The sequence below is a fragment of the Drosophila montana genome, unplaced genomic scaffold, assembly GCF_035044405.1.
Source record: "Drosophila montana isolate Dmon_TW-CO22-7 unplaced genomic scaffold, ASM3504440v1 contig_2668_1, whole genome shotgun sequence".
NCBI lineage: Eukaryota > Metazoa > Arthropoda > Insecta > Diptera > Drosophilidae > Drosophila > Drosophila montana.
The window spans coordinates 456,800-483,381 of NW_026997535.1; the positions used below are offsets into that span (position 1 = coordinate 456,800).

The following is a 26,582-nucleotide window of genomic DNA, read 5'->3' on the forward strand; positions in this document are numbered from 1 at the left end:
GTTCGCTGCTTAAGTCTTTCGTTTGACATTTGCAATTGCCACCGGGCAACTGGCGCGGCGATTGCGGATAAACATTTCAGCGCATGCGTGGGCCAGACTGCTGCAGCTCCATCAATTTGGCCAATTGCAAAGGCGATTTAATTCAAACTTCAAACTCTCTTACCCAACGCTAATTGCCCGTCTTCGTGGCGCGGCTGTCGACTTGCTCGGCTTGCGGTTGTTGTTGTTGTTGTTGGTGGTGTCAAAGTTAACACGGTAGCTGTGAAATTTGGCGCTGAGGTAATCCGCTTGAATGGCCTGACAAATTATAGAGTGTGCGGCATTTCCTCATCCTTAACAAATTGATTAAGACAATTGCAGCCAAAACAATCCAAATAAATAAGTTGATAATTAAGCTGAAGATCTTTCTGTGGCAACTGCAAAAATGCCTCCAACATTTGCGCAACTGCGCCGCGCTCAGCAACATCGATCAATTGCAAGCAGCAGCAACAACAACTACATGGGATTTATTTATTATAAATTCACCATGTTGTTGTTGTTGTTGGGTTGCTCACATTGTCATTTAGTTGTCTGCGTGTCGCTTGTGAAATTGTTGCATTGCATGCTAGACGAAGTCAACAGCAGCAGCAGCAACAACCAAAACAACGATGCGATCAACAACAGCAGCAGCAGCAACAACAACAACAACAACAGTGGCAACATCTTCTTTTCTTTTACCTTATTGTTGTATTCAAGTTTTTGTTTTCTTTTAATTGCAAACACTTTTTGCAGCAGGCTACCAGAAATGCAACAGTTTGCATTCGACTTTGCTTTAATCAATGATCATAATGAAGACAATGATGATGATGATGATGATGATGATGATGATGTTGCTGCTGCTGCTGATGCTCTCGAGTGCCAACGGCAATTGCACTTCGCAGTTTGGCATTTGCATTCAGTTTTTTATTGGCAGAATGTTGTGGTGCCTGATGCTTTTTGCGGTCGACAGTTTTATGCTCTAAATTTTATGTGTATAAATTCTTATTGCGCGACAGGCTGTTGGCTGTGTGGACAGTAGTCAACCTTAGCATTTAGCTTATGCTTTTGATATACATACTCCGAAAACATTTGCTGAGATCTTAATTGGCAGAATCTACGCGAAACTATTTCAAGTTTTTTCTTCAAAGTTGTTGTTGTTGCTGCTCTTGTTAATGAAATGTGCAATGGACAATGGGGATTGCATAATCGTCGTGCATATGTCAAATGTACATATCGCAACTTTTTGTACACAGTCTAGCTTTACCGCTATATGACACGATAATGATATAGCTGGTAATAATAATTACAGGTAATGTGTGTATAATTTAACTGACTATTAAAATACCATCTGAGACAATTTATGGCAGTGTCTATTGGGTCAGTTTACTTTGTATAATTGACATACGTGTGTGGAGGGTTAAGAGAAGCTACGAGAGATTTGTCCGATTAAAGAAAGAGCCTTAGTACAAAAAATATATGTAGCTAATGTAATAAATATCGTACGCTATGTGCTTAAATATTTACATTTAACTTAGATCTAGAAAAAAGTGTCACAAATTAAAAAAGTTAAAATTTCATTGCATACTTCGGAGCGCATTCTACACAGAATTGTTCTAGGCTTCATTTGGAAGGCGATAAAACTAATGCTGTTTATTTATATACACAATAGAGAACTGCTCATAAAAGGGTATATATATCATTTAATGCTTGACTTCGGAGCTGCCTGTCTAATTTATCAGTTGTTGCCCAAATCGAAACCTTTATCTAATCTCATAAATCATAAACGTCAAAAATGGTTTTGCATTAATTAAAGCGACGGCGCGCATTCTAATTTATGTTTATGCTATTACCTCAGTACATTTAAATACAATTAATATGGCTTAAAGTTAAAGCGTTTATATTTCAGAACAAGTCAAGCGTAAAACAGCCATAAAAATAAACAAATTCGTGATTCGTGAATTGCAGGCTAGCTCCCCCAAAGAGACGACTCCCAATTTGAATTCGCTTTTGCGGCTGTGTCTCAATTCGAATCTTAGCTTATATCTATCTATATCTGTATCTGAGTCTAAGTCCGGGTTTGTTATGGTTATAGTAGTTCCACTGAAGCGTGGCCACACACATACACTCACTCACACACATACACAGACGCCGTTATGCGGACTCGTATGCACATAATTTGCTAATGAGCGTAGCGTCCAGTCAGCTGTAGACAATTGCGATTGGCATTACATGATGTGTGGGTCGGGGGCACGATCATTTTTGGTCTGACTTTTGGCTCGCATTGTTATATGATTTGCGTTTTCCTGGTTTTAATTTTGGCTGCCAGCAGCCAAGTGTTTCGATTTCTCGCCATTATCAACGCATAAACACAGGCCCGGGCAGGTTCAATTAATGGCCAGCTTAAGTGCCGCACGGTTGGCCACTTGATTTTCACTTGCATGAAAATCAACAGAGATTTAATGTTAGCTATAATGCGCTTTTAGCCACACATCACAGTTCAACTAATGCGCCCGATAATGAGCTGTGGGCAGACAATTTGATGGACCTGCCTGCAGCTCGATCCCAGCACGATGCCAGCGACCTTGCATAGATTTATGCACTATATGCAATCCAGCTCGTACAATGTCAGAGGGCATAGAAAAGCACAGGTGAATATTTGCATACTACGTGGTTTGATCAAAAGAGAGTTGGGCATTGCTAAATTAGAGTCTGGCGCTGTAATCGCCGATTGCACAATGAATCTGTGACTTTAACTTAATAAAAGAAATCAGAAAAGCGTTGCAATATGCAACAAATGCAGCCCAAATACCAATGCCCACCAGCAATACCAATAAAAGAAAACCAAAGTTTAGCCCCAAAAACGTCAACGGGGCCGAACAATGCACATGTACAATGGCAGTTATGAATGACGACTGCGATTAGCTACACCGAATGTCGAAAAATAATCATAGAAAATAAACACAAAAACATAAAAAAAAGATTTTCACACTACAAAGACCGCTGACAGCGGCAACTAGCGAAGCATGTAAACTCGTCTTTGGCTTAACATTAGCAATAGGCCCCAGAAACCCCCCCCCCCCCCCCTCCTCATTCAGCCAGGGGGCTTTGACGTTGCGGCTTACCCCAAACGACTTCATTTACATTTTGGGCGTGAGAAGAATGAATGAGGCATGCAAAAATATGACAAACAAAATAGACACACAGATATACTATATACTCTACAAGTGCTGGGGCGGCATCTTTCCCAGATGCAGCTGCACCTGGTTGGCTTTAATTAGATCTTGTCGTAGTATGCTATTTATTCGCACCGGCACCGCCCTTACGGTATCTATGCGGAGATCTACACATCCATATCCCATGTGCTGTTTTAAATTGCGTGCCAAAAAGTAGCTATCTGCCGTCTGATGTAACATTTTTATGCAAGTCCAAGTAAAACTGAGGCGGAACTTGCGAATTTGTAAACATGTATACATGGGGAAATACCTACATATGAAGTTATTTATGTAAGATAAAATGAAATCATTGAAAATCTGCTATACCAATTTGGTATTAGGGATTATTTACCCAAAGCTCGGCCAGCTGGCCATGGTTTTGTGGTCGCACAACAATTAAGTTCTTTCCATTAACGTGCCTTAAATGCCGGCTGATAAGCCACAAGGCTGCCAAAGAGTCGTGTGAAATATTCACACATAACAGTTAAGCATTAAGCATTGCAATAAGAATGGGCATGTAAAAATTAACTACAAACGCATGTTTGTTTGTATGTATGTATGTTTATAGGTATGCAAATATATTTGCATGCTCAAAGCCATTGTGAATGGGCAAGGATAATCGTTACTAATTCGAATTGCGAAGGGTACTACATCGTTATCGATATTTGTGCTATTTTCACACCTGCAGTCATTTGACAACACTGTTGCCGTTTTAATAGTCTTTGCCAGTGGCTAATTTTCATTCATTTAAAAAATAAATAAAAAACAATGACATAAAGTTAAGACCTTGCGTTACAAAACCGTTGATTGTACAATCAAATCATTACCAACATTTTGGACAACAGATATAATTTTGAATACACGTAAATGTATGCAAATTCCAGCTTTTGAGTGCCAAGGTTTTTTACAAGAAAAAGCTAGAAATAAACAAGAAACAAAAAGAAAAAAAAAACAAAAACCAAAACATATACTTAACGATGTGAAAATGTGCAAAACAAAGCATTTGCTTAAATACCAGCAATTAGGCACGCACCCGCACAAGAAAACATTGTCTTTGCGAATTGGCCACATTCAAGTGACATTTCAATGGAGTCGCCAAATGATTTAATTAAACAACAATTTTTATACACACATGAGAAATGTCAATGCCCAGCGGTAAATGCGTAACTTATCAGCTATCCACATTAACAAAAACCATTTTTTGTGCTGCGGCTATCTAGGAAACTTGATTCGGCCAACAAGCCACCACCTTGGCATTTAAAATGTGGCAAAGTGCAAAAAACAAGCTGCACAACAGGAAGATCGAAAAACAAAAAAAGCCCGTTCAAATTTCTTAATAGAAGCGCCAAAAGCCTCAAAAATAAAGCAACAAAAACCTCGAAACAAAAATAAACAAGTTGGAGCCACAGATTAAATGTTAATAGTAACGGGCTCTCCAAACTCTGAAGCCGGCAAACAGCAAACAACAAAAAAAATAAAGAAAAACCGGATTTGTGGCACAGAACAATGCGCGCATAAATCTCGCGACACAGCTTGAATGCAATTTACCAAAGCGCCGAATGAGCGATTGTCAGGGATTAACGACATAGCTTCAGCCGCAGCAACAGATGCTGGCTCCAACCAAGTGGACAGTCAGCCAGCCAGGCAGCAGATATATCAAAAGTGCAGCCGCTGGCTGCAATAATCAAATCAAAACTTGACATTGTCTGTCAGCGCTGGCTGATTTAATAAAAAGGAAGCAACTGCATTGGAGTGAGAAAGGAGGCCCCCATATTAACGCATATTAAGTGGCACATTGTGTAATGTGTGGCACATGCAAAGACATTGCCACATCTGCGGCGCCACCATCCACAGCAATCCTACGTGACATGCAGTGAAAGTTAATTTGGCGAAAAATTATGAAATGAAATGTGTTTTCCTTTCAGTTTCCATTGCCACCGCATTGTCTGCTCGGGTCGGAAATAAAAACCAGCAGCACACTCGTCGTCTACAAGGTTAATAAATACATCCGATAAAAAGGCGGCGCACCAAAAAATCCACTTAATCAAATTAAGCAACTGCCATTTCTCGCTCTCTAACGGCTGCTGCCCTGCAATGCCCAGCAAATTGGCGGATAAAGCACAATTCGCTGGCTCATTGTTTGGTGCTTAAGTTTAGAAAGGCCACAGCTCTTGGAAAGGTACACTAAGAGAGTGCTCCATATGCTGCACAGGTGGTTTGTTTAGTTAATTTTATGTCTAAAAGTTTATTAAACATGCCTCGCGCACAAGTAGCACATTGTTGTGTGGAGTTTCTTTTGAACGTGCATGTAAAAGTTGAATTTCAAATGTGTATTTTTTGTTGTTGTTGGTGTTTTGCTGCAGCCAAATCACTGGGTTTTGGTCATTGCAGTTATCTATGTGTGTATGGTTGGTTTGTGGACAGATCGAGCTCATTTGGAGTCGGCCGCGGACTTGGTGGCCGCCTTGATGGTCGCCGCTGAAGTGCGCTTCAAACTGACCAAGACCTGACGTTTCGTTGAGGCTGGGCCGGGTCGATTGGCCTTGGTCACGGTTGCTTTTGGCGTTGCTTTTTTGGGCGGTGCCGCCTCCTTTTTTGCAGCAGCTGCTGCTTTAGGTGTTGTTGTTGTTGGTGTTGTTATTGCTGTAGTTGATTTTTTATCTGCCGCTTTTGTAGCTGTCGGCTTGGTTTCTTTTGGAGCCTCCTCGGCATTTCCATTTGGTTCATCTTTGACATCCTTAAGCTTGTTCTTCTCACTGCAATAATGGTTGCACATTATGGGTTGCTTAGATTGGTATTAAATTAAATCCAACTCACCTTTCGATGTCAATATTCAGCACAGATTCATCTTCCTCCTCTTCTTCTTCTTGGCCCAATGGCTCAACCTCGGCCAACAGATCACCCAAATCCTTGTCAACCTCTTCCCACAGTTTTTCATCGTGCGATTCATCAGCATCCTCGCCTTCATAGTCCTCTTCATCATCATCCTTACCGTCCATCTCAATGTCCTCTTCGGCGTCAGCTTCCTCTTTGGGTATTTTGTTACCCTCCTCATCGACCTCATGGTCGTCATCGTCATCGCCCGCATCAGATTTGGACTTGGACTTTTCGGTCTCATCCTTGTGGCGCAAATAGTTCTTTATATGCAAGTGCTGCAGACAATGCTTCTTTGTGTACGCGTCCAATGTATCATCGCTCAACTTGGGCGAGTAATGATTGCACAATTCGCAATAGAATGCCTCCACAGCCTTGATGAAGTCCAGGCCGATAAGGCCGCGCTTGCGCGTCTCCTCGTCGGCGCTCTTCTGTGCTGTTTCAGCCTCAAGCAACATTGCATCAACATCAGCATCCATGACATCGTCATCGATCTCGCCCACCGAATCGACGGTAAGGAATTTGTTTAAATCAATTTCACGCTCATCAACGCTGTCCTCCGATCCAGACTCGTCGTTACGCGCCTTATTCTGTAGACAGTTTATACAATTAATAAATAATGGAAAAAAGAAATCCTATTTCTTACAAAACTCACTCTTATGTGCTCCAGCGAGCAGCGATGGTTCTCATAGAGCATAGCATTCTTGAAGGCCAAGTGACAAGAGCCACAGTACGGCATCAAGAACTTCTTGATCGTCTTGTGGTGCTCCGATGCCTGATGCAGGTTCTTCGGCTGTCGATAGGCTAAACGGCAAAGCCGGCAATAGCGGGACTCATACTCCTCCTTGCTATTCTCCTCGATCTCACGCTGTGTGGTGCGTTGACGGGCGCGCATGCGCTGTAAATCCGCCCGCTGACGCAAAGCGACAGTACGCATCGAGTTCTTGTGAGTACGCGAGTTCAAATGATAGTGGTATTCCTGTGTAATATGTCAACATATACATATACACATATAATTGATAGGTGCATCGATTTTGATATGATAGGCCTCTCTCAACTTACCTTAAAGGTAACGCACTTGATGTGACAGTGAACACAGGTGAGCTTGATGAAAGTACGCTTGCGCAGATTGTTATGATCGTCGTCGCGATGACGAGAGGTGGAGGTGGTGCGTCGCTCCTTGCGTTCATCGTCACTTTCATCTTTGTCCTTGCGCGAGGAGCGCTCCTTCTTGCTGGACGTTTTCTTCGTTTTGGACTCCTTGTCATCGCCGTCCTTGTCTTTTTTCTTACCTGTCGACTTTTCGGCTGTGCTCGATGATTTGCCCTTCTCTTTGGGCTTATCGGCATCACCGGACTCATCGGTCTTGCCCTTGGCCTCATCATCATCATCATCGGAGCCAACCGATTTGGCATTCTTTTTTTCCGATTCATGGCCATCGCCGTGCTCCTGCTCATCGTCCTCATCCTTATCCTTTTCATCGTTGGACTTGCCCTCGGCATCTTCGGTTGCCGTTTTGGTGCTACGCTTCTTGCTTGGCGACTTTTTAGTCGTTTCGCTCTTCTTCTCCTCCCCATCGGCGCCATCTTTATCGTCGTTGCCATCGTCTTCGCCATCATCGTCATTGCTTTTCTTCTTCTTTTTATCAGAATCGTCCTCCTTGTCAGCGTTATCAGAGTCATCATTATCGTCACTAGAATTATCGCTGCTATTCCCTCCCTGGCGTTGGCGCCGCAACGAGCTATACATGGAATTCGAATTGAATTTTTGTTTTTGTTTTTTTGTTTGGTTTGTTTTTGATATTTGTAGTGAAGGGGGGAGGCGCAAATGCAAATTGTTGTGGTAAGTACACATATATTAAGATGTAAGCTAACAAATACATTGTCATAGTGTGTCGGGTGTCGTAGTCTGATTTGATTCTCTACACGATTATAGATACAGTTACAACAGTTTACAAGATATGCGAAGATCTCAAATCTCTCTAGTATCTCGATATAACAATGGTTTCTTAAATAACCCTTCAATTTTTCAATTTGGCCAATAATAGTTCTTAACCTCGGAATTCTCAGTCATATATGTGGCATATTATTATTATAAAATAGTCATAGTGCTCATATCACATATTCATATTGGTAACATAGCCAAATGTATTTGATGCTCTCTTCGATTGGAGCCCGTCGCCCTTCATTGGCGCATGGCGTATGTGCTTTAAACTATCATCGGCCTTGAATTTCTTTATAGGATTCATAACTGCCTTACACACGAAAGCGAAATGCGCTATATACTGGACGACTTTTCTTTTTTTTTTTTTTTGTTTGTAATACTTTTTGACTAATTACCTTTTCAGCTGTTGGATCTTGAGCAGACGAGCGCGATCTTTCTGCTGAGCATAAAGCAGTTGGCGGCGCATGGTGCGCAGATCATTGGATTCGTTGATGCGCGGCCGCACAATCCGCATGTTGCCAACGCCACGCATGTTGTTGCGCATCATGCCGCCGCGTATGGACATTGAGCCCCGCGGGCGTGATATATAATTGGTGCCGGCAACGCTGCGCAACAGCGGACGCTTTGGCGGTCCCATTGACGACTCGCGCTGATGTCGCTGACTGCCAGAATCATCGCGTGGCCGATACGAGCTTGAGCTGCCGCCACCACCGCCGGTGCTGTTCCGTTGATGATAACTGGACGATGATGAGCCCATGTTCTGCGATGACGACGATGGACGATCATTGTGATCATTTGACGAGGACGTGCGACGGTAATCCTATGACGATTGATGAGTAGGAAGGAGTGTAGAGGAGCATTGTTTTTTGTTTTGATTTGATATTCGAATACATAGGTAGATATACATATAAATTTCTTGTTTGTGGATGATAAAGAATTGCTATATATTTATACTTTTATATAGTTATATAAATTGGGTTATCTCAAATGCAATAATCGTTATCCTGTAGCAAGTGTGTGTAGTAGTAGTAGCATGATGAACAAACCTTATACTTTGAGCTATTTAGATGGATTGATTACACAAATATACATGTTAATTGTATATATTTGTAGGTATAGATATCTGTTGTCGGAACGGAGAAATTGTCTGCTGTTACAGGCATTAAGATATATATATTATTTGGGGTACAGACACACAATGCACGGTCTCAATCATGTTTTGATTCAGGCTCGATCGCAGCCATGGCTGCAGTTTCTATGCATATAAAATATATATATGCATATATGTATATATCTCGATCGCTGTGGCAAAATCTTTGCTATATGCGTAGCTGCTGCTGCTATTTATAATATATAAGATATATTTGCAATATAAATTGAGTTCTTGCGTTCTCAAAGTCTTTTTCTCTGACTACTTTGAGTGCACAACTATTTTTTATGTGTGCAATTTCCTTTTACGCTCTAGAATCCGGTGTTAAAACTTCACAAATAGTGCTATAAATATTTGGAAACTCATTAAAATTACACATACAATGACCGCAGTACGTATGCATATGTCTTAAAAAACCTGAAAACTTTTTTTTTTTTTTTTTTTGGGCACATTTACTATTGGTAGGGTCAAAAATAAACTTACGTCTTGACGCGGCCGTTTTCGGTCATCGCTACGATCCCGTGACGAATCCTGTTCGCCCGGATGATAAGAATAATTTAGAAACGAGCTCAAGTTTGGTTTAATTTTTACTCACATAGCTGCGCTTGTGACTGGAGCTGGAGTCATAGCGTCCGCCGGTGCTCGAATTATGATGGTTGTTGAACTTGTCGCGGTTGCGATTGTCATAGTGGTCGTTGTTGGAACCAGCGTTGTTGCCACCACTGTATCGATTGTTCTGATAGTTGTTCTCATAGCGTCCGTTGTTTGGCCGGTAATTGCCCTGGGTACGCGTGTTCACGTAATTGCTGGAATTGCGGTTGTTGTAGTAGCCGCCGCCGCCACGCATTGTGCCGCCTCCTCGTGGAATGTAGTTGCCGCGACCACGCATTTTGCTATGAAAGCAAACAAACATGCACACAATAAACCAACAATTTAAAGCACAGAATATTTACACTTGCTTCTTTTTTTTTTTTTTTGTCTAGCGAAGCACCCTTTTACCAGCACCTCAAACCAGGCGCCGGCGTTGACAGCGGCAAAAAATCGATATTGGTAGCAAACACATTTAGCCTAAAATACAGCAAAATATCACTTCGCTTACCTTTTGTATTATTGTACGGAAAGTAACACGCTTTAAGTTTTTGGTTTTAAGCGTTTGCGCAATGAGATTGCACTTATTTTTTAGATTTATGTTTCACAACTGTAGGACAAGCCGTAAGCGAAGAAAAAATTTTCCGACAATGGCTAATGTCCTAGGGATGTGCACTTATTTAATCGATAAATAAGTTAGGAGTTGACATTTATGTTTAAGCAGGTTGCCAGTTTCGTAAGTTCAATGTGACCGCATATGGGACAAACATAAAATACCAAAAATATAAATATCTTTTGGCGTTACCGTACTTTGAAGTGGCGCGAAATTGTAATGCTTTAAGATTTTGTTGGCTACAATTTACTAGGCGAAACTTGATGTACTCCATTTAACGAGTTGTTAAACAGATTTCATTACATACATATGTTCTTTACTCAATAGAAAGCAGCGTAAATGTAAGAAAAGTTAATGCTAAATTAAGTTTTACATATGTTACACAGACATCGACCATAAACTCTACATACTCTTTGGAATGCGCCGCAGCTAATGTTGGCAAAAAGGCTTGCATTCAAGTTTAGACAACGCCGGTTGGGCGCACATTGGTCGGTGGTGGTGCCGCACTGGGTTTGGTCATCATGTCGACTGCATTTTTAAAGAATTGCGTTTTGACAAAGTCGGTGGCGGCGCTGTTTAAATCTTTGCTAGCACCATAGTTACACTTGATATAGCCGTAGAGATTGGCCGCATTAAGTGCTATGGCAATCATGACCAACAACAGCCATTTGAACTTCAGTCCGAACAGTGCCATCAGAAAGAAGAGACCCCAAAACAACGGACAGAGAATTAGCCCCAACCAGAATATGCGCTGCTCGTTCTTGTTGATCCGGCTCTGGTAGGATGGAGACTGCGTTACATTTATCATCTCGTTTTAATGCTATTTTATATTTTGAATGGCTTACGTTTTTCGACTCGAACACCCAATGCGATTTGCCATCGTCATCAACATAGTTCCACCAACGCAGTCCGACCAGAAGTCTGCCCGATATATTCTTCACTGTCCAGAAGTCGGCGGATAGAAATAGCACAACGAATACAAAGCTAGTAATGAAGGAGTCACTGAACCAGCCGCAGAACATGTAAATGACGATTGATGCGCCGCGGAAGAACAGGTGAAAGAAGGTGACATACGGATGCCTAGCAGCAGACGCAGGTTAACGCAACGCATACACACATTTTACGCTTTTATTGCTTACGTGTATTTCTGGGCCGCAGTGCTGGGATCGCGCATTTCGTCCTCCTCACCAAAAGGTATCGTATCATCGTCTAGCAATGGCACCTGTGCAAAACATTTAGTTAGTTAATGTTTGCAACTTAGTCACAGAATTTGGGCTTGGATGCGATTAGATGCTGTTAGTTTTTAACGTTGTCTGGTTTTTGTGGTAGTTGCAGACGAAACTTCTGCGCATTAGTTGTTAGTGTGGCATACATACATTTCTTACCGTTGCGGATGCCATGATTTAATTGTGGCTTGACTAACTGTTTACTAATTTAAATGAAAAATTGTTTAATTATAACTTAATGCATATTTTTTTGCTTGCTGCCTGCGTAGTTTTTTATCGCACTGTGGCAGCATATCGATAAGTTATCGATAATGATGAGTGCTGGTGTGGCAACGCCAACGTCATAATTGTTTACTTTTTGCTGATAATAGCAGAGAGCGGTCTTCTGAGTGCGAGTTTATTGCCTGCTCCTGCTTTAATTTTTCCATAAATGAGCGTTATTGATAAGCATGTCAATAGGCATATATAGAAAGAGCGGCAACCAACAGTTGCAGCTTACCGAGCGCTGGCTGCATTGGCGTTCACATTGATAAAAAGCAAGTTGATAAGCCAAGCATACGGAGCGGAAATACAAGTTAAAAGCGGACGGCACAAAAACAGAAATCAGTTGCGAGCAAACCGCCCAGCAAAACAGACGTACAAAAATCGCCAAGTGCTTAAGTAAGGAGGCCCGCAAATGAATGAATGAACGTGCGAAGACGACACGACAAGTGCAAGAAACGAGTTACGATAACAACACACAAAACACAGAAGAAGCGTTCAGATTTAGACACACTTAAAAAGAGAGAGAGAGAGAGGTCAGCGATCTTTAACCAGCTCCAAGCTCCTCCTAAACAGCGTCGGCATCACCATTAGCAGCCCATGCCTGGTGCGTGTGCTTTTTTAAACAAAACAAAATAAAACATTCGATTTCAAGGGTAGACGCAGAAGCAACGTGTGTATATCAGCAGCTAGCCAAGTGATTCAGCTGCTCAGCGTAGTCGCAGTCAGCCAAGTAATTATCGTGTACTGAGGTGAGTGGCACACACAAATACACACGTTGGCAAGCACCGTTAACCAGAACTCTGCCGATGCATGTATGTGTGCGTGGAGAATTTTGGTGACGTCAATAAGAATTTCGCTCAGTTTGGCCCAATTTTCACTTTCCAGCTCCAGAGCAGTCGTTAGTACAAGCTTGCAGCGTACGGTTCGAAAATGGCACCACCAACTGTCTTAGTTACTGGTGGCGCGGGCTACATTGGCTCACACACAGTGCTGGAAATGCTGAACGCTGGCTACAATGTCATCTGTGTGGACAATCTGTGCAATGCCTACAGCGGAGGTGCCTCAAAGCTGCCCGAGGCACTGAGTCGTGTACAGGAAATAACCGGCAAAAAGGTTCACTTCTATCGCGTGGACATAACAGATCGCGAGCAAGTCCGCTCCGTATTCCAGGAGGTGAGTTGTAGCAGCCAAAGTGGCACGTCAGCAAATCGCCAGCATGTTGATGAATTGGATATATGTGGCACATTTCATACGAAAAGTATTCCATCTTTCTTATCACAATTGCTAACGCTATCAGCGCTCAGCGTTTGTTTACTCAGCTGGCGCACACTTGCGACGCGCCCCGCGCCAACGATCGCTAAGGCATAGGCGTGACCTCGGCCACATAACTTGGTGTGCTGGCAAGCGACTGCGTCAACATTGACGTTGCACTCGATGCGGCGACAATCTGATTGCTATTATACTAATCTTTGGCTACTGTTTTTATTTTTAGCACAAAATCGACATGGTTGCCCACTTTGCGGCTCTCAAGGCTGTTGGGGAATCCTGTCGCATACCGCTGCAGTACTACCACAACAATATGACGGGCACCAATGTCCTGCTGGAGGCCATGGCCGATAATAATGTATTCAAATTTGTGTACAGCTCGAGCGCCACCGTTTACGGTGAACCCAAGTTTTTGCCTGTTACTGAGGAGCATCCAACGGGCAATTGCACATCACCCTATGGCAAAACCAAATATTTTACAGAGGAAATACTGAAGGATCTGTGCAAGTCAGATAAGGTAGGACCAATCCGTAACTTATTGCCTTGTTCCCTTTAAACTAAACATTCTCTATTGGCAGCGTTGGGCAGTTGTTTCATTACGCTACTTCAATCCCGTGGGCGCCCACATAAGCGGTCGCATTGGCGAGGATCCCAATGGTGAGCCCAACAATCTGATGCCGTACATTGCCCAGGTGGCAGTTGGCCGTCGTCCAAAGCTCAGTGTCTACGGCAGCGATTTTCCTACCAAGGACGGTACTGGCGTACGTGACTACATACACATTGTGGATCTGGCTGAGGGTCATGTCAAGGCCTTGGACAAGCTGCGCAACATTGCTGAAACAGGCTTCTTTGCCTACAATCTTGGCACCGGTGTTGGTTGCTCTGTGCTGGAGCTGGTGCATGCTTTCGAACGTGCCTCCGGCAAGAAAGTCAACTATGAGCTGGTCGATCGGCGTTCAGGAGACGTTGCCACTTGCTATGCGGATGCTCAATTGGCATATCGTGCGCTCGGCTGGAAGGCGACACGCGGCATTGATAAAATGTGCGAGGACACGTGGCGCTGGCAGAGTCAGAATCCCAATGGTTATGCCAATAAATAGTTTCTGGCAGTTTCTCATATTGATGCGTTCTTGCCTTCCACGTGGCAAGGTCGTCGTTCTGTAATCGTGCCACGTTCTTTCTGCTATCCTGTTTTGTTATCAACTGCTTCTTTCTACAAGTTCCTCAACCGCTCCTCAAACTTCAGTTATTTGTAATTATTCTAATTAGCAAAACGCGTACAACTAGTTGTTTATAATTTGTTTGTCAGAAGTGCAAAATGTTACAAAATTTGATGTATGTATGTGTCTGTGTGCATGTAAACCCAAAGTACATGGTAATAAAAAACAACAAGCTGCACCTTACGACATTTTTACTATGATTAGCTATCGCTACAGTGCGACTGCAAGGTGAAGGTCAAATTCAAGGTAACTGCTTCTAGAGGCAAACATTTATTCAATGCAATTAAACATTTAAAAACTGATTTTAAAAATACTTAATAAATGTGTATACATATTAAAAAAAAACACATCTGCACAAGTAACGGCATTTATCACAATTATGTAATATTTAGTTTCAACAACTATGCGTGTTTTTGGAATGCTGCTGATTGTATAAGAGCTGTGGCTTGTTGCATACATACATATGTATATATTTGATAGGTGTATAAAAGTACAAAATTGTTTATATTAATATTGACGTATTTACGAGTGTGATTCACTATTCAATACGGGCTGAGAATGTACATGAGAAATTTGTTTTATACATTTTTTAATGCTTTAGAAATCGGGCAAAAATTCAGCCCGTTGTTGAACTTAGCTTATGTTAACATATTGTATATTTTGTTTGTTGTGTGTGGCCTTTAGTTTTGGTAATTTTCTTTATACGGTTTCTTGGCAAATCGTACAACGAGCGGAGAATATAACAACCTAGTTCGGGGGTTTTAGCTATCAACTTAGGCCAAGTCAAAGAAACAGAAATTTAACAAGAAGCTTTTCTACTGCTACATTCACATATGCATCTATGTTTTGTTACGAATACAGCTAAATATGTGCGCGATATGCATAGTGTAAAGGTAAGTATATATGCTTATATATATATAAATAAGTATTCGAGTAGTTTCCAAAGAGCGCTAATAAGAGATCCTTAGCAATGAGAGGCAATGAAGTACTAGATAGTAAATTTATATACCGCTTGAATGCTGCTGCTTGTATGGAATTGGGGACCAGCCAATATAATTATGTGGATGTGACACCCTTGCGTGCTACTAGCATATTAAGTATCGGGTTTTTTCGTATATAGCTAACTGCCTTTTTATGGGTGACCATTGTGAAGTCGTATCCGTTGCATTGCAGTATCTTGTCATGTATGCGTAGACCAGCTCGAGCAGCTGGACTACCTTCGTGCACCTCCGTCACGTATATGCCCTGGAGCGGTTTTATGGTAGATTAGTATATAAGAGCATCCAATATATAATACGTACATAGTCCGTATAGCCTTGTGGACTCTTCTTGTAGTCCTGATCGATTCCGCCACCTATTTTAAAGCCACACTTCAATATCTCTCTGCCCTCCTGGTCGTAGTCCGTTTCCTTATGCAGCGTTATGGGTATCTATCGCGGGGAAACATCATAAATAATAACTGGGTAACAGTGTGAAAGTCTGTTTATGATGCATCTCTATGATATGCGACCCAATTTCACGAACACGAATTACACACACACACACACACGCACCCACATACAGGAAGAACGCTGTTGCTACCTGTGCATGTGTGTGTCTAAAATTTACAACTTACGCTCAAACATTCCATAGCCGTGCCGGCCTGATGCTGAAATGCCATCTTCGCCATGATGTTGTTGTTTTAGTTAAATTTCACTCAAGAAAACGATTGAAATTGTTATTTGCTTGTTATTTTGCGCAAATGAGAAACTGAGTCGCCGTCTTCGCGTACAAACACAAACTGCTTATTCTCTACTGCAACACAAATGAGCAGTGTTGGTAAGCGCAGAAATCAAATCAAAAAATTATTTGTTGTTTCTTTTATTACATTTACATAAATAAACAATAGCTTGGAATTGATTAAAATATTTCGATTTAAGAACGCCTCATCGCCAACATAGTATTAATTTCCCATATTATTATGCGCGTTCTATCAATAATCTCTCTTAATTGTCGGTTTTTCAGCTTCACAGTTTCGATTAGCTCCTGGTTCTCCTGCAATACCTTTCGATATTCGTCACATTGCGATGGCTCTATACGCGGATCGGGCTCATCCCTGTAGGGTATTAAGCTTTCGGCGTTCATGTAATCCATGCCTGCATCATTACACTTCTCATAGATGATGCGCACCCGTTTGAAGAGCAACCTTATAGTGCGAAAATATTCCTGAACCTTTTTCTCCGTGTTATTGTCTCTGTGAGATGTAGGCTGTATGTTCTTTAGTGCTGAGAAGACCTCTTGGAATCGAGACGCAATATCCTGCACTGTCTCTTGGCCCAAGCGCGAAAGCTGTACTATATTGATTTCCTTGTGCGGATTCGGTTGAGATATTGCCAGCATGTTGTTGCCGCCGCCACCTCCGCCAGCTGCACTGGTGCCTGGATTGTGTTGCTGTTGTTGTTGAGGCATATTGGCTTGTTGTTGCTGTGGGCCACCACCGCCACCCATGCCCACTCCCTGCTGAGGACCCATCATTTGCTGTTGCATTGCATTCGCTTGCTGCTGCGGCATATTTGACATCGGTACGCCGACGCCACCTTGCATCATTTGGTGTTGTTGCTGCATTTGGTGTTGCGGCGACATACCCATGCCTTGCATTAAACCAGGCGGTCCACTTCCAGAACCTGGATTGGGATTAATTTGCATGCTACCGGGTCCGCCCGGTCCACCTCCGCTCATCATGTTCATTTGATGCTGTTGTTGTTGCTGGGGCGACATGTGCATGCCGGCTCCTCCCTGCATAAAACCACCCATAGGCATCATGTTCGGTCCCCCTCCACCTTGCGGACTTTGGTTCATCTGATTTTGACCAAATTTCCACATTTTACAAACAACTATAAAGCCGGAGGCAAACAAAAACAATAAAAACTGGCTGGTTTACCAGCACTAACCGTGAAAGAGTTGCCACTTATCGAAATATCGAATAAAAGAAACAATCGGCCATCGTTTTATTTTAACCAGCCACAGGTACTTATCGGACAAGTTTACGCTGTTTCTGAGTTTTAAATTTTTGGCTACCCAATTTTGGTAGCGCGCTGCAATGACCCGCGAAGAAGACAATGGATTTAGTGATTGGGTAAGTTAAGGAAAAGAAAACAACTTAAAGCAGCGTCTAAAATAACTCTTGCAGGGTGGTTACTTTGAAGCGAAAAAGGCAAAGCTCGAGGAGCAATTTGCGGCCGCTAGCGATCCATTTCGGAAGTCAAATCTCTTTGATGGCATTTCGATTTTTGTAAATGGCCTGACCAATCCTTCAGCCGACGAGCTCAAGCGTATTATGATGGTACATGGCGGCACATTTCATCACTATGAACGGTCGCACACGAATTTCATCATTGCGTCCAATTTGCCGGATGTGAAGGTGCGTAAAATGGACACCAGTCGGATAATTAGTGCGCAATGGGTAGTAGATTGTGTACAACAGATGCGTATTGTCGACTACAAGCCGTATTTGTTGTATACCAATCAAAAAACTACTCAGCCGCGTCTAAATTTTGGGAAGGGTAAAAACAACGATTCAACAGTGTCCGAAGGATCGGCCACCCTGGAGAGCGCCCTGGGTGGCATACTTAAGGAGCTACAGCAGGCTGTGGCCACTTCGCCCGACAAAAACTCATCCACTGTGACCAATGTGTCCGCTACGACGACAAGTACCAGCAACAGCGCACGCACTGCCGTCGATCCGGCATTCCTCAGTGAGTTCTACAAAAACTCGCGTTTGCATCATATTGCAACGCTCGGTTCCGGTTTCAAGCAATATGTTTGCGAGTTGCGTCAGGCGCATGGCAACAAATCGTTTGTGAAGCGCACCGAACTCCGTTCACAACTAGGTTGCAAGCAGCCAGACATTTCGATAACGACTCCAAAACGTTATGTTATGCATATTGATATGGACTGCTTCTTTGTATCTGTGGGTCTGCGGAAGCATCCAGAGCTTCGTGGCCTGCCCCTTGCTGTAACACATTCCAAAGGTGGAAGCGCAGCCACCGATGTGCCCGTGCACCCACAGGCTGACCGTCAAGTTGAACAGGAGTTGTTTGCCCAACGTTTTGAGCACCTTAAACACGACAACATACGAGCGGACAAGGTGCGCTACGGTTTTGAAAAGAAAATGTCGCTGTCGGAGATTGCTTCATGTAGCTACGAGGCGCGTGAAAAAGGTATTAAGAATGGCATGTTTGTTGGCCAGGCGCTCAAGCTATGCCCCGACCTCAAGACTATACCGTACGACTTTGAGGGCTATCGAGAGGTATGCATCGCGTTTGGTTAACGTATCAGGTTCTCTGGTAATGAATGCCTGTCATTTCAGGTGGCGTTTGCTCTGTATGATACTGTGGCACAGTACACGCTCAATATTGAGGCTGTTAGCTGCGATGAAATGTTTGTGGATCTGACGGATTTGGTGCAAGAACTACAAGTCGATGTAATGACGTTTGTGACACATCTGCGCCAGGAAGTGCGTGATATAACTGATTGTCCTTGCTCCGCAGGCGTGGGTGGCAATAAGTGAGTAAAGCTGAATGACTATCTAAATTTGGAACTTATTACGCACGTTTATATTAACAGACTGCTGGCTCGCATGGCTACCAAGCTGGCGAAACCTAATGGACAGCATCTGCTGGACACTGATGATGCGGCCAAATATATGGCGCCCTTTGCGTTAGATATCCTGCCTGGTGTGGGCAGCAGCATGACCTATAAGCTCAATCAGGCAGGCCTTATCACATGCGCTGATGTTCAGTTGGTATCGCTGGTGCGCCTGGAAATGCTACTGGGCAAGAAAATGGCACAAACACTATACCAAAACTGTCGTGGCATCGATCCACGTCCTCTAGTCTATGAACAGGTAAGACCTTTTTATATCCATATTATTTTACTATCCATAATATATCCACTTTTCTTCTAGCAACGCAAATCTGTCTCTGCTGAGGTCAATTACGGCATACGTTTCACCAAGAACGAGGAGCTGGAGAAGTTTCTACAGCAGCTTAGCATCGAAGTGCACAGCCGTCTGGTCGAGATAAAGCGCAAGACAAAATTGATAACTTTGAAGCTGATGGTGCGTGCTGCAGAGGCGCCTGTTGAAACATCTAAATTTATGGGTCACGGCGTCTGTGACAATCAGACAAAGTCTTCGCTGCTGAAGCAAAGCACCGACGATGTTGAAGTAATTATGTCAAACGTGCTCAAGCTAATGAAAGAGTCTGGCTTCCCGCCACATGAGCTGCGTGGCATTGGCATACATTTAGGCAAGCTGGATGATATAGTCGATTCGAAAAAGGAGAATGTCATCAAGAATATGTTTTTCAAGATGTCGGAAAAGCAAAAGGGTAGGCCGAATTTCTTTTGTCATTTGTTTCAAAATTGACAGTTTTTGCCAATCCAGAGAAAACTGTAAATGAAGCAGTGTCAATCAAGGAGCCAGTAGAGACTAAAGCAAAGTCGGCAAACGTGAGTGTCCTCAGCATGTTGCAGAGCGCAGCAGTCAACAAGAAGTCATCCGCTTTTGAGCCCATTCCGGTGGGAATATCAACAAGCTGCAACGCGAATGAATCGCTAGTGGTACCACCAGCGGAGACACGCAAGCAGCCTATGGAAAAGAAAGCGAAACCACCAGAAGTAAATGTTCTCACAATGTTGAAGAACGCCCCAACGGCTAAGAAAACGGGTATTCAGGCCATTCCGTCAGGAGAGACAATAGTTTGCAGCGAGTACGCTCCCCCGCCTCTTGCTCCCCCAGCCATTACACAGTTTGATGTAGATGTTCTGGCGCAGCTGCCAGATGAAATACGACGCGAGATACTCTGCTATCCCGAGGAGTATTTACGCATGACCAAGAGCACCGTGCACGGCAAAAGAGACATCCAAGCCAAAGACCACGAGGATAAAGCCAACAAAAAGAAGCGGAAGTCGCGCTCACGGTCCAGATCCCGTTCGTCATCGCCTCCACCGCCGCCACCGTCGATGCGGGTTGCGTGTCCTACCGCGAGTTCTTTAAATGAGAGCGACCTGCAGCCCTCCACCTCGAAGGCGGCCTTGGCCAAGCATAAGAAGCGCGTCTGTCGTGCTGATCAAATTGTGGCTAACTATGTACAGGAGCTGCCACAGCACATGCATCCCGCCATCTTACAGTATCTCACAGCAAACAATACTATATCAAAAGTTCCTCCTGCGGCGGATGTTGTGGCGCCGGTTGCCAAGCAACCTGTTAACCCTGCGCAACATGAGAATGTGTTTGTGGATCCTAATTATAAAAATATGCTGGCCACTTGGGTCAAATCGGAGGAGGTGCCCAAACCAGCCGATGTGGACTTAATGTACATGAACATTTGTTATTTGGTGGAAGAGAACAAAATGGATAAAGTCTACGAGGTCATGAAGTACCTGTGTCGCCTCATCAAAGCCAAACGCGCCAGCTGTTGTCGCTGGCACATGGCGTACAATGAGATCGAGTCGAACATACAGGAAAAAGTGCATGAGATATTGGATTGCCACATCTATTTTACGGAGGCGATCGACTGTTACAAATGTGCCTAATCCGGGCTTTAAGTTTTAAAGAATAAATAACTTAGACCTAAAGTACAAATGTTCCTTAGATATAGTTTGTGAATGCCAAGTTCATATAGCTGATGTTTATATTCATATATATGTATGTATAAAATGACTAAACCAAAGCTGTTAGCGCCAGTTGCTTTTATTGTTGGCCCATAAATTTATTTATAAATCTCTGAAAGCCAGAAGAGCGGTAATTAATGTCGTAAAAGCAGCAGCAGCAAAAACAGTAGGTAATAATCGCACAATGACGATGGCGTTGATAACTTTATATATAAAAGGGCGGCTTGGTAGTCGCATCTGAGCCGGCTAAAGACAAATAGGCCAGGCCAACACCTGGCGGAACTGGCAAGTCATAATTTGCACTTTAATGAAAGCGTCGTTGGCCGCAACCAACAGGTAAAGTCACTGCAGTTAATCGCCAACGACGCGACGCGACGTCGATTGCCAACCGGCGCAGTAATATGTAATTGATTCGCATGCCTGCGACTAGCCCCAGCCCCAGCCTCAGCCTCAATCTCAATCCCAGCCCCAAGCTGCTGGCTTCAGCTCCACAGCCCCACTTGACAAACTATAACAATTACAGTGCCAGGCAGCAACCCCACACCGCACAGATGCAACTGTGGCGCAGAGATTGAGTGCAGCAGCAGCAGCTGTTTGTTGCCTTTGCCACTGACAGTGGTAATTAAAAATAGTCAAGCTGCATTTCTTGCGCCGCATCCGGTTGAGTCTCAGCCTCCGTGGGCTGGGCCAGTTTCCCTGGATTTACATGAGCTGCGCTTTGTCTGATTTAATTATGTGCGCAAAAGGCGTCGTTGTTTCATAAATTTTATGCATCCTGTCGCCGCCGCCGTCGCTTACACACAGTAGTCCACGCCAAGCCGAGCGTCCAAGCAAGGTCCCAAGCCAACAGTAGCCGGTCTGTGTCTGGTTTTACACACATAAATATGATCTTGTCTGAGTCGAGCTTCAACCGGCAACCAGATGCAAATGTTTTCAAGTTTTGATAGACTTGTTGGCAGCGCCAAACAGTTGCCAACATGATTTGTCAATGATGCCCACGGATGTACGCACGCTGCCAGCAGCCAAGGTGCGCCTGGCCAGTCTAACCAGCCTGATCAATGCCAACAAATTCTGTGAAAACAGGTCCGATATTTCCTGTGAAATGCATTTTTAAATGCGTTTCTATTTGGTCTATAACATGTCTTTCTCACATATTCACCCACACTCTCTTATAATTCCTTACCCACACTCAATCCTTAAGCCTTACTTGAAATCATGAAAATCGCATAGAAAGGCGACATTTTAAAGAGCGAGAGTGGAGAGATAAGGGGAGAGAGAGTTAGAGCTGGTGATTTTTTTTTCTTTGTGTTAGTTGGAGTCCCTAAATAAAGCCTTTATCTAAATCGAAACAATTGCTTGCGGTAAACCTTTAGCCAAGCTGTCTGTGATTTGTATTTCCCACGATGCGCAAAGCTAACAGTAGCTGCAAACGCTGCTGGAAACTGTCAAGCTAATCAGACGTGGCACTCGTTCCGACAAGATCACTGCCAAAGAGCCTCGGCTAGGCTGGCGCAACATGTAAATATGCATAAGGCACAGCAGCAGCAGCAGCAACAACAATAAGCAGCGGGATTTGAAGCTGCAACATCAGCATGAGCATGTTGATAATGTGTCGCTGTCGCAGACTTTGCTACCAAATAAGCTGAACGACAACAATACCAACAACATAGGCAACAGCATACGTAAAGTTTGGCAAGATGTTTCAGATTTTGCCGCCAATGTTGCTGTTGGGAGTTGCAGTTGCGTCTATGTAAAACTTCTAGCCAATTAACTTGGCGACTGGCGTGCTGGCAGACGAAGCCGTTGCCGATGCCGAATGCCGAATGCTGAACCGCAACCGCTGCCGGTGCCTTATGATTAGAATCGTCGACAGGAGGCCGCCAAACGGGCACGGCAGCAACAGCAAACGGCAGCAGCAACAACTAACCAAAGCTAATGAACCATGTTGCCGCTGATGAACCCGAGCTGATTAATGATGCCTGGCTAGCTGGCTGGCTGGCTGGCTGGCTGGCAAAGGGAACTTGCATACAACTGTGCAATTGGGAGTTTCGAATTGAGGCTGTGCTGCTTGGTGCTCGAGGGCAGCTAACAACTTAACTAGCTTGGATGGTGGGCTTAGGGTTGTGGCCAAAACGCAAGCAGCATACAGAAAGCAGAAGAACGAAAACAACAACAACAACTGAGCAGACGGGAGTACAATTTTTGGCCAGCTAAAGAAGCTGACAAAAGTTGCCCATTGGCCAAACAAAGGCTGCGCCGGTGCACCTGAGAATGTTGATAGCCCCCATGGAGCCCAAGGCCCAGAGACTCAAACAGAAACTCAAACTGAACCAGCGAAGCTCTCAAGTCCAAGTGCAAGCCGTTTTTTATGCCACTCAAGCGACGACAAGGCGACCAAAACAAGCAACAGCCGCCTGAGCCAGAGCTGGTACTGAACCTGAACTCGAACTCTGAACAACTGCCAACTGGGACTAGGGCTTATAGCTGTAGTTGTTGTTTTTGTTGTTGTTGCTGTTGCTGTGGATGTTGCTGCTGGAGCAAGCCGTGGCTCGTTTGCGGGCCCTTTATCACATGCGCACATCATTTACTGGACGCAGCTCGCGCACTTTAGCAATTGTTGCTTTTAAAGTGTTTGCGTCGTGACAAAATCAATGTTGCTGCCCCGACGCTGCAGTCGGAGCCGCCTGACAGCCGCTTGGACAGTGATTCATGGTTTATTAAGCGCATTATGCCGCAGGATACTTTGAAGTTGCCAGCGACAACAACTGGCAGCAGCAGCAGTTGCACGTGTTTCTTGCCCTTAAAATGTGGCCGCATTGCCTTTGGCATTGGCAATGAACACTTGGTGCCGGGTCTATAGTGCACGTTCTGCGGCCGCCTCTGCACATCAGCAATTGATTACTTAACATGTTTTATGCGTACGGCAAGTTATGTGGCGACTGGCGCGTTAATTTGTGCTGCCTGCTGCCTGCTGCCTGGCCTGGCCTGGCCTTGGCTGCCTCTTTACAGTCTGCAACTGCCTCACTGCCCCTCCGCTTCGTGGCAGCCAAACAAATTGCTGCTCGGCAGGCGCTGGGCCGTAAATCAGCGCACAAGTCAAAACACATCAACATCAGCATCGACAGCAGCAGCAGCCGATGCAATAACAGCAACAAACCCATCAACAGCTTCCCAGGCTAGACACAGGCCGCAGCCAATACAAACAGCAACAGCAACAACTCCCACATGAACAGCTTCAAAATGGGCGTGTCAAATGCGCCTCAAAGCATAAGTCAGCTGCACACACACACATCCACTTACGTTTTTTTTTGCCTGTCTACGCGGCGTATGCGCAACGTTTGCATGTGCAATCGGAATTAATTATGGCAAATGCAGCGTTCAAGCTAACAAATTCTCGCATATTGCCAAGATATCCACATCCGAAATCTGAGTGTGCTGCATGAGAATGAGATGAATTGCCAGCCAGAGATGCTGGCGCGCGATAAAAAACGCGCCGAAAACGCGTCGGCTGCCTTGCTGTTGATTTATGCAATATAAGCTGTGAGCCCTACCCTGTAGCTAAATGTAAAGAGGCGAGCTGTGCTTATGTAGCTGGTGTAAGCAACTAAATGCTGGACACAGCTACAATAATATCAAATTCTATTCCCCTTAAGGCCTTAAAATTGTATGCGACTTGTAGCACCAACTCTTAGGAAACTCGAAGAAATCATACGCTATTTCTGTTGTACCTCAACTGTATGGGGTATTATCGATTGTCTCCTGGTTAAACCTATCACGATATTGCTCCGATAATTCAATTAAATTTTTTTTTAATATTTAGTAGATGCCAATTTTAGGGAAGAGATCAAATCTAGCCCGCATCTTGTATATGAAGATATTCATGGTTTGCAATATTTTCAGCAAGACGGGCAATCAAATTTTAAAAAATAAAATTATTTATATAAATGTTGAACATTTGTATATGATTAATTAAGGATTAAACCATAACCTCAGCTTCATAAAACGAAATTAATAGCAGGGAGCTGGTTCAAACCGTGAAACGAATCGGCGACAAATTTCTTTTAGGTTTATTCATCCATTCATTCCATCATCCATTTATATCCTTGCAGCATGTATCCTGAAAGTCTTTTGTGATAATTTCCCAACATTTTTTGATAGAAATATTAAGAAATGCTGTGGTTCGCCTATTAAATATCTAGTTATAGGGTATCTTCTGGTTAAGCATTTGCAGCTGCAGCTTGCAATTGCATTACGTATGCCGAAAATATGCAAATTGGCAATTTGAAGTGTGAACGCCGCCAGTGGCAACAGCAACAGCAGCAACATGCAGCAGCAGCAGCAGCAACAGCTCGAAGCGACTGCAACTTTCTGTGAATTATGCCAAAGAATTGGCATCGGCATCGGCGTCGGCGTTGGCGTCGGCTGCACTTGTCGTTAGAATGCAATCGAAGCGTCAGAAATAAATTACAAAACCGTGTAAAGTGCAAACTGGACTCACAGTTTTGTATTTGCCTTTATTTTTACTATTTTATTTGTTTGACGTTTCGTTGGGGCTCGGTAATCGCATTTATGGCCACATAAATCTTGGCTAAAATTTGCCGTTGCCTAACAAAGTTGTCGTTGTTGTTATTTCTTTTTCTTGTTCTTGTTGTTGTTGTGCCTGGCAATGGATATATAAACATATATACATATATATATTTTTATCAATTGAGCCGCTCTTAAAGTGAAACTGGTCCACAAGCAGCGCAGAGCTTTGATTTATTTACGTGCTCTCCACGTCCGACTCTGGGCCGCGATAACATAGCGCGCTTTCACGCATTTTTAATGCCTCCACTTGAATTGGTTGTACTTGTAATTTGGTATACACTCGGGTATCCACTCGGGTATCCAGTATCCAGTTCGATCTGCAGATATGTCGTGTGCAAATGTGCAGCTTGTTAATTGAATTGCGCGCGCGCATAAAGAAATATGCTAAGCATGCCCCATGGACACGCCCAGTTTTTCTTTGCCAAACGGTGGGCGTCTGTCGTTGAGCAGCAGCTGACAGCTGGCAGGTGGCAGGTGCAGGTCGCACACACATGATTAGTCAGTGCGGCAAGCGCTGGCTCCATGTTAATCCGATCAAGATATCATGACATAAACATTCCCATTACATCAGCAGGCAACATTTCAGCAAAGCGATCTGTTAAGGCTCATTATGCTGCGATGGTGACATACCGAGATCAAGCTATAAATAGATCGATTAATGCACCACGTCGGAAAAATTGCAATAAAGTGGAAATAGAGAAGTTCACAAAAGGAGCAAATACGTTGGCATCCTATTTAATTCTTCCTTTAATTTAAAAGATGGAAAGTGCAGCGTGAAGTTAACATTGTCTGCACTTGGTAAACGACAACATACCAGCATGAAAACACACACACATACATACTTCTGTCCTTACGCCCACACATATACACACATACACATATGCACATCATAAACATGGCCAGATCGCCAACACACTTTTGCAACACTGCACTTACTATACTTTCTGGACTTTCAAGCTTAAGTTC

At 43.7% G+C, this 26,582-nt stretch overlaps 6 protein-coding genes and 1 long non-coding RNA gene across 11 annotated transcripts; 3 read left to right on the forward strand and 4 right to left on the reverse strand.

Moving 5' to 3' along the window:
• The first annotated feature begins 3,950 nt into the window (after positions 1-3,950).
• LOC135429610 (uncharacterized) lies at positions 3,951-4,737 on the forward strand. The gene is made up of 2 exons (XR_010436432.1): positions 3,951-4,385; positions 4,451-4,737. It is a non-coding gene; the product is annotated as an uncharacterized LOC135429610 (long non-coding RNA).
• Positions 4,738-5,446: 709 nt separating this feature from the next.
• Positions 5,447-10,457, reverse strand: Ciz1 (Ciz1 zinc finger protein). Its single transcript, XM_064683946.1, has 8 exons — positions 10,298-10,457; positions 9,794-10,091; positions 9,682-9,729; positions 8,444-8,868; positions 7,167-7,845; positions 6,760-7,083; positions 6,048-6,694; positions 5,447-5,986 (listed from the first exon to the last, which is right to left on the reverse strand). The coding sequence occupies exons 2-8, from the start codon at positions 10,085-10,087 to the stop codon at positions 5,662-5,664; spliced, it is 2,742 nt and encodes a 913-aa protein (XP_064540016.1). The 5' UTR covers positions 10,088-10,091; positions 10,298-10,457; the 3' UTR covers positions 5,447-5,661.
• A 236-nt stretch (positions 10,458-10,693) lies between these two features.
• LOC135429607 (uncharacterized Golgi apparatus membrane protein-like protein CG5021) lies at positions 10,694-11,935 on the reverse strand. 4 transcript variants are annotated; one of them, XM_064683951.1, is made up of 4 exons: positions 11,785-11,935; positions 11,539-11,621; positions 11,245-11,479; positions 10,694-11,189 (listed from the first exon to the last, which is right to left on the reverse strand). In XM_064683951.1, the coding sequence occupies exons 1-4, from the start codon at positions 11,797-11,799 to the stop codon at positions 10,860-10,862; spliced, it is 663 nt and encodes a 220-aa protein (XP_064540021.1). In that variant the 5' UTR covers positions 11,800-11,935; the 3' UTR covers positions 10,694-10,859. The 4 variants fall into 4 exon arrangements, with proteins under 4 accessions (XP_064540021.1, XP_064540023.1, XP_064540020.1 ...); XM_064683953.1 differs by having other exon boundaries at positions 10,694-11,174; positions 11,785-11,934; XM_064683950.1 differs by having other exon boundaries at positions 11,776-11,923.
• A 144-nt stretch (positions 11,936-12,079) lies between these two features.
• Positions 12,080-14,558, forward strand: Gale (UDP-galactose 4'-epimerase). Of its 2 annotated transcripts, none has more exons than XM_064683948.1 (5): positions 12,080-12,493; positions 12,542-12,638; positions 12,775-13,062; positions 13,382-13,672; positions 13,734-14,558. In XM_064683948.1, exons 3-5 carry the CDS (start codon positions 12,820-12,822, stop codon positions 14,253-14,255), a joined length of 1,056 nt encoding a protein of 351 aa, XP_064540018.1. In that variant the 5' UTR covers positions 12,080-12,493; positions 12,542-12,638; positions 12,775-12,819; the 3' UTR covers positions 14,256-14,558. The 2 variants fall into 2 exon arrangements, with proteins under 2 accessions (XP_064540018.1, XP_064540017.1); XM_064683947.1 differs by having other exon boundaries at positions 12,547-12,638.
• A 68-nt stretch (positions 14,559-14,626) lies between these two features.
• On the reverse strand, positions 14,627-16,176 carry LOC135429608 (tax1-binding protein 3 homolog). Its single transcript, XM_064683954.1, has 3 exons — positions 15,991-16,176; positions 15,677-15,805; positions 14,627-15,620 (listed from the first exon to the last, which is right to left on the reverse strand). The coding sequence occupies exons 1-3, from the start codon at positions 16,042-16,044 to the stop codon at positions 15,432-15,434; spliced, it is 372 nt and encodes a 123-aa protein (XP_064540024.1). The 5' UTR covers positions 16,045-16,176; the 3' UTR covers positions 14,627-15,431.
• Positions 16,177-16,227: 51 nt separating this feature from the next.
• MED30 (Mediator complex subunit 30) lies at positions 16,228-17,274 on the reverse strand. Its single transcript, XM_064683949.1, has one exon. It carries the CDS (start codon positions 17,235-17,237, stop codon positions 16,290-16,292), a length of 948 nt encoding a protein of 315 aa, XP_064540019.1. The 5' UTR covers positions 17,238-17,274; the 3' UTR covers positions 16,228-16,289.
• A 70-nt stretch (positions 17,275-17,344) lies between these two features.
• Rev1 (Rev1 DNA directed polymerase) lies at positions 17,345-21,088 on the forward strand. The gene is made up of 6 exons (XM_064683945.1): positions 17,345-17,490; positions 17,545-18,663; positions 18,724-18,920; positions 18,981-19,260; positions 19,321-19,744; positions 19,801-21,088. The coding sequence occupies exons 1-6, from the start codon at positions 17,455-17,457 to the stop codon at positions 20,949-20,951; spliced, it is 3,207 nt and encodes a 1,068-aa protein (XP_064540015.1). The 5' UTR covers positions 17,345-17,454; the 3' UTR covers positions 20,952-21,088.
• Positions 21,089-26,582: the final 5,494 nt, after the last annotated feature.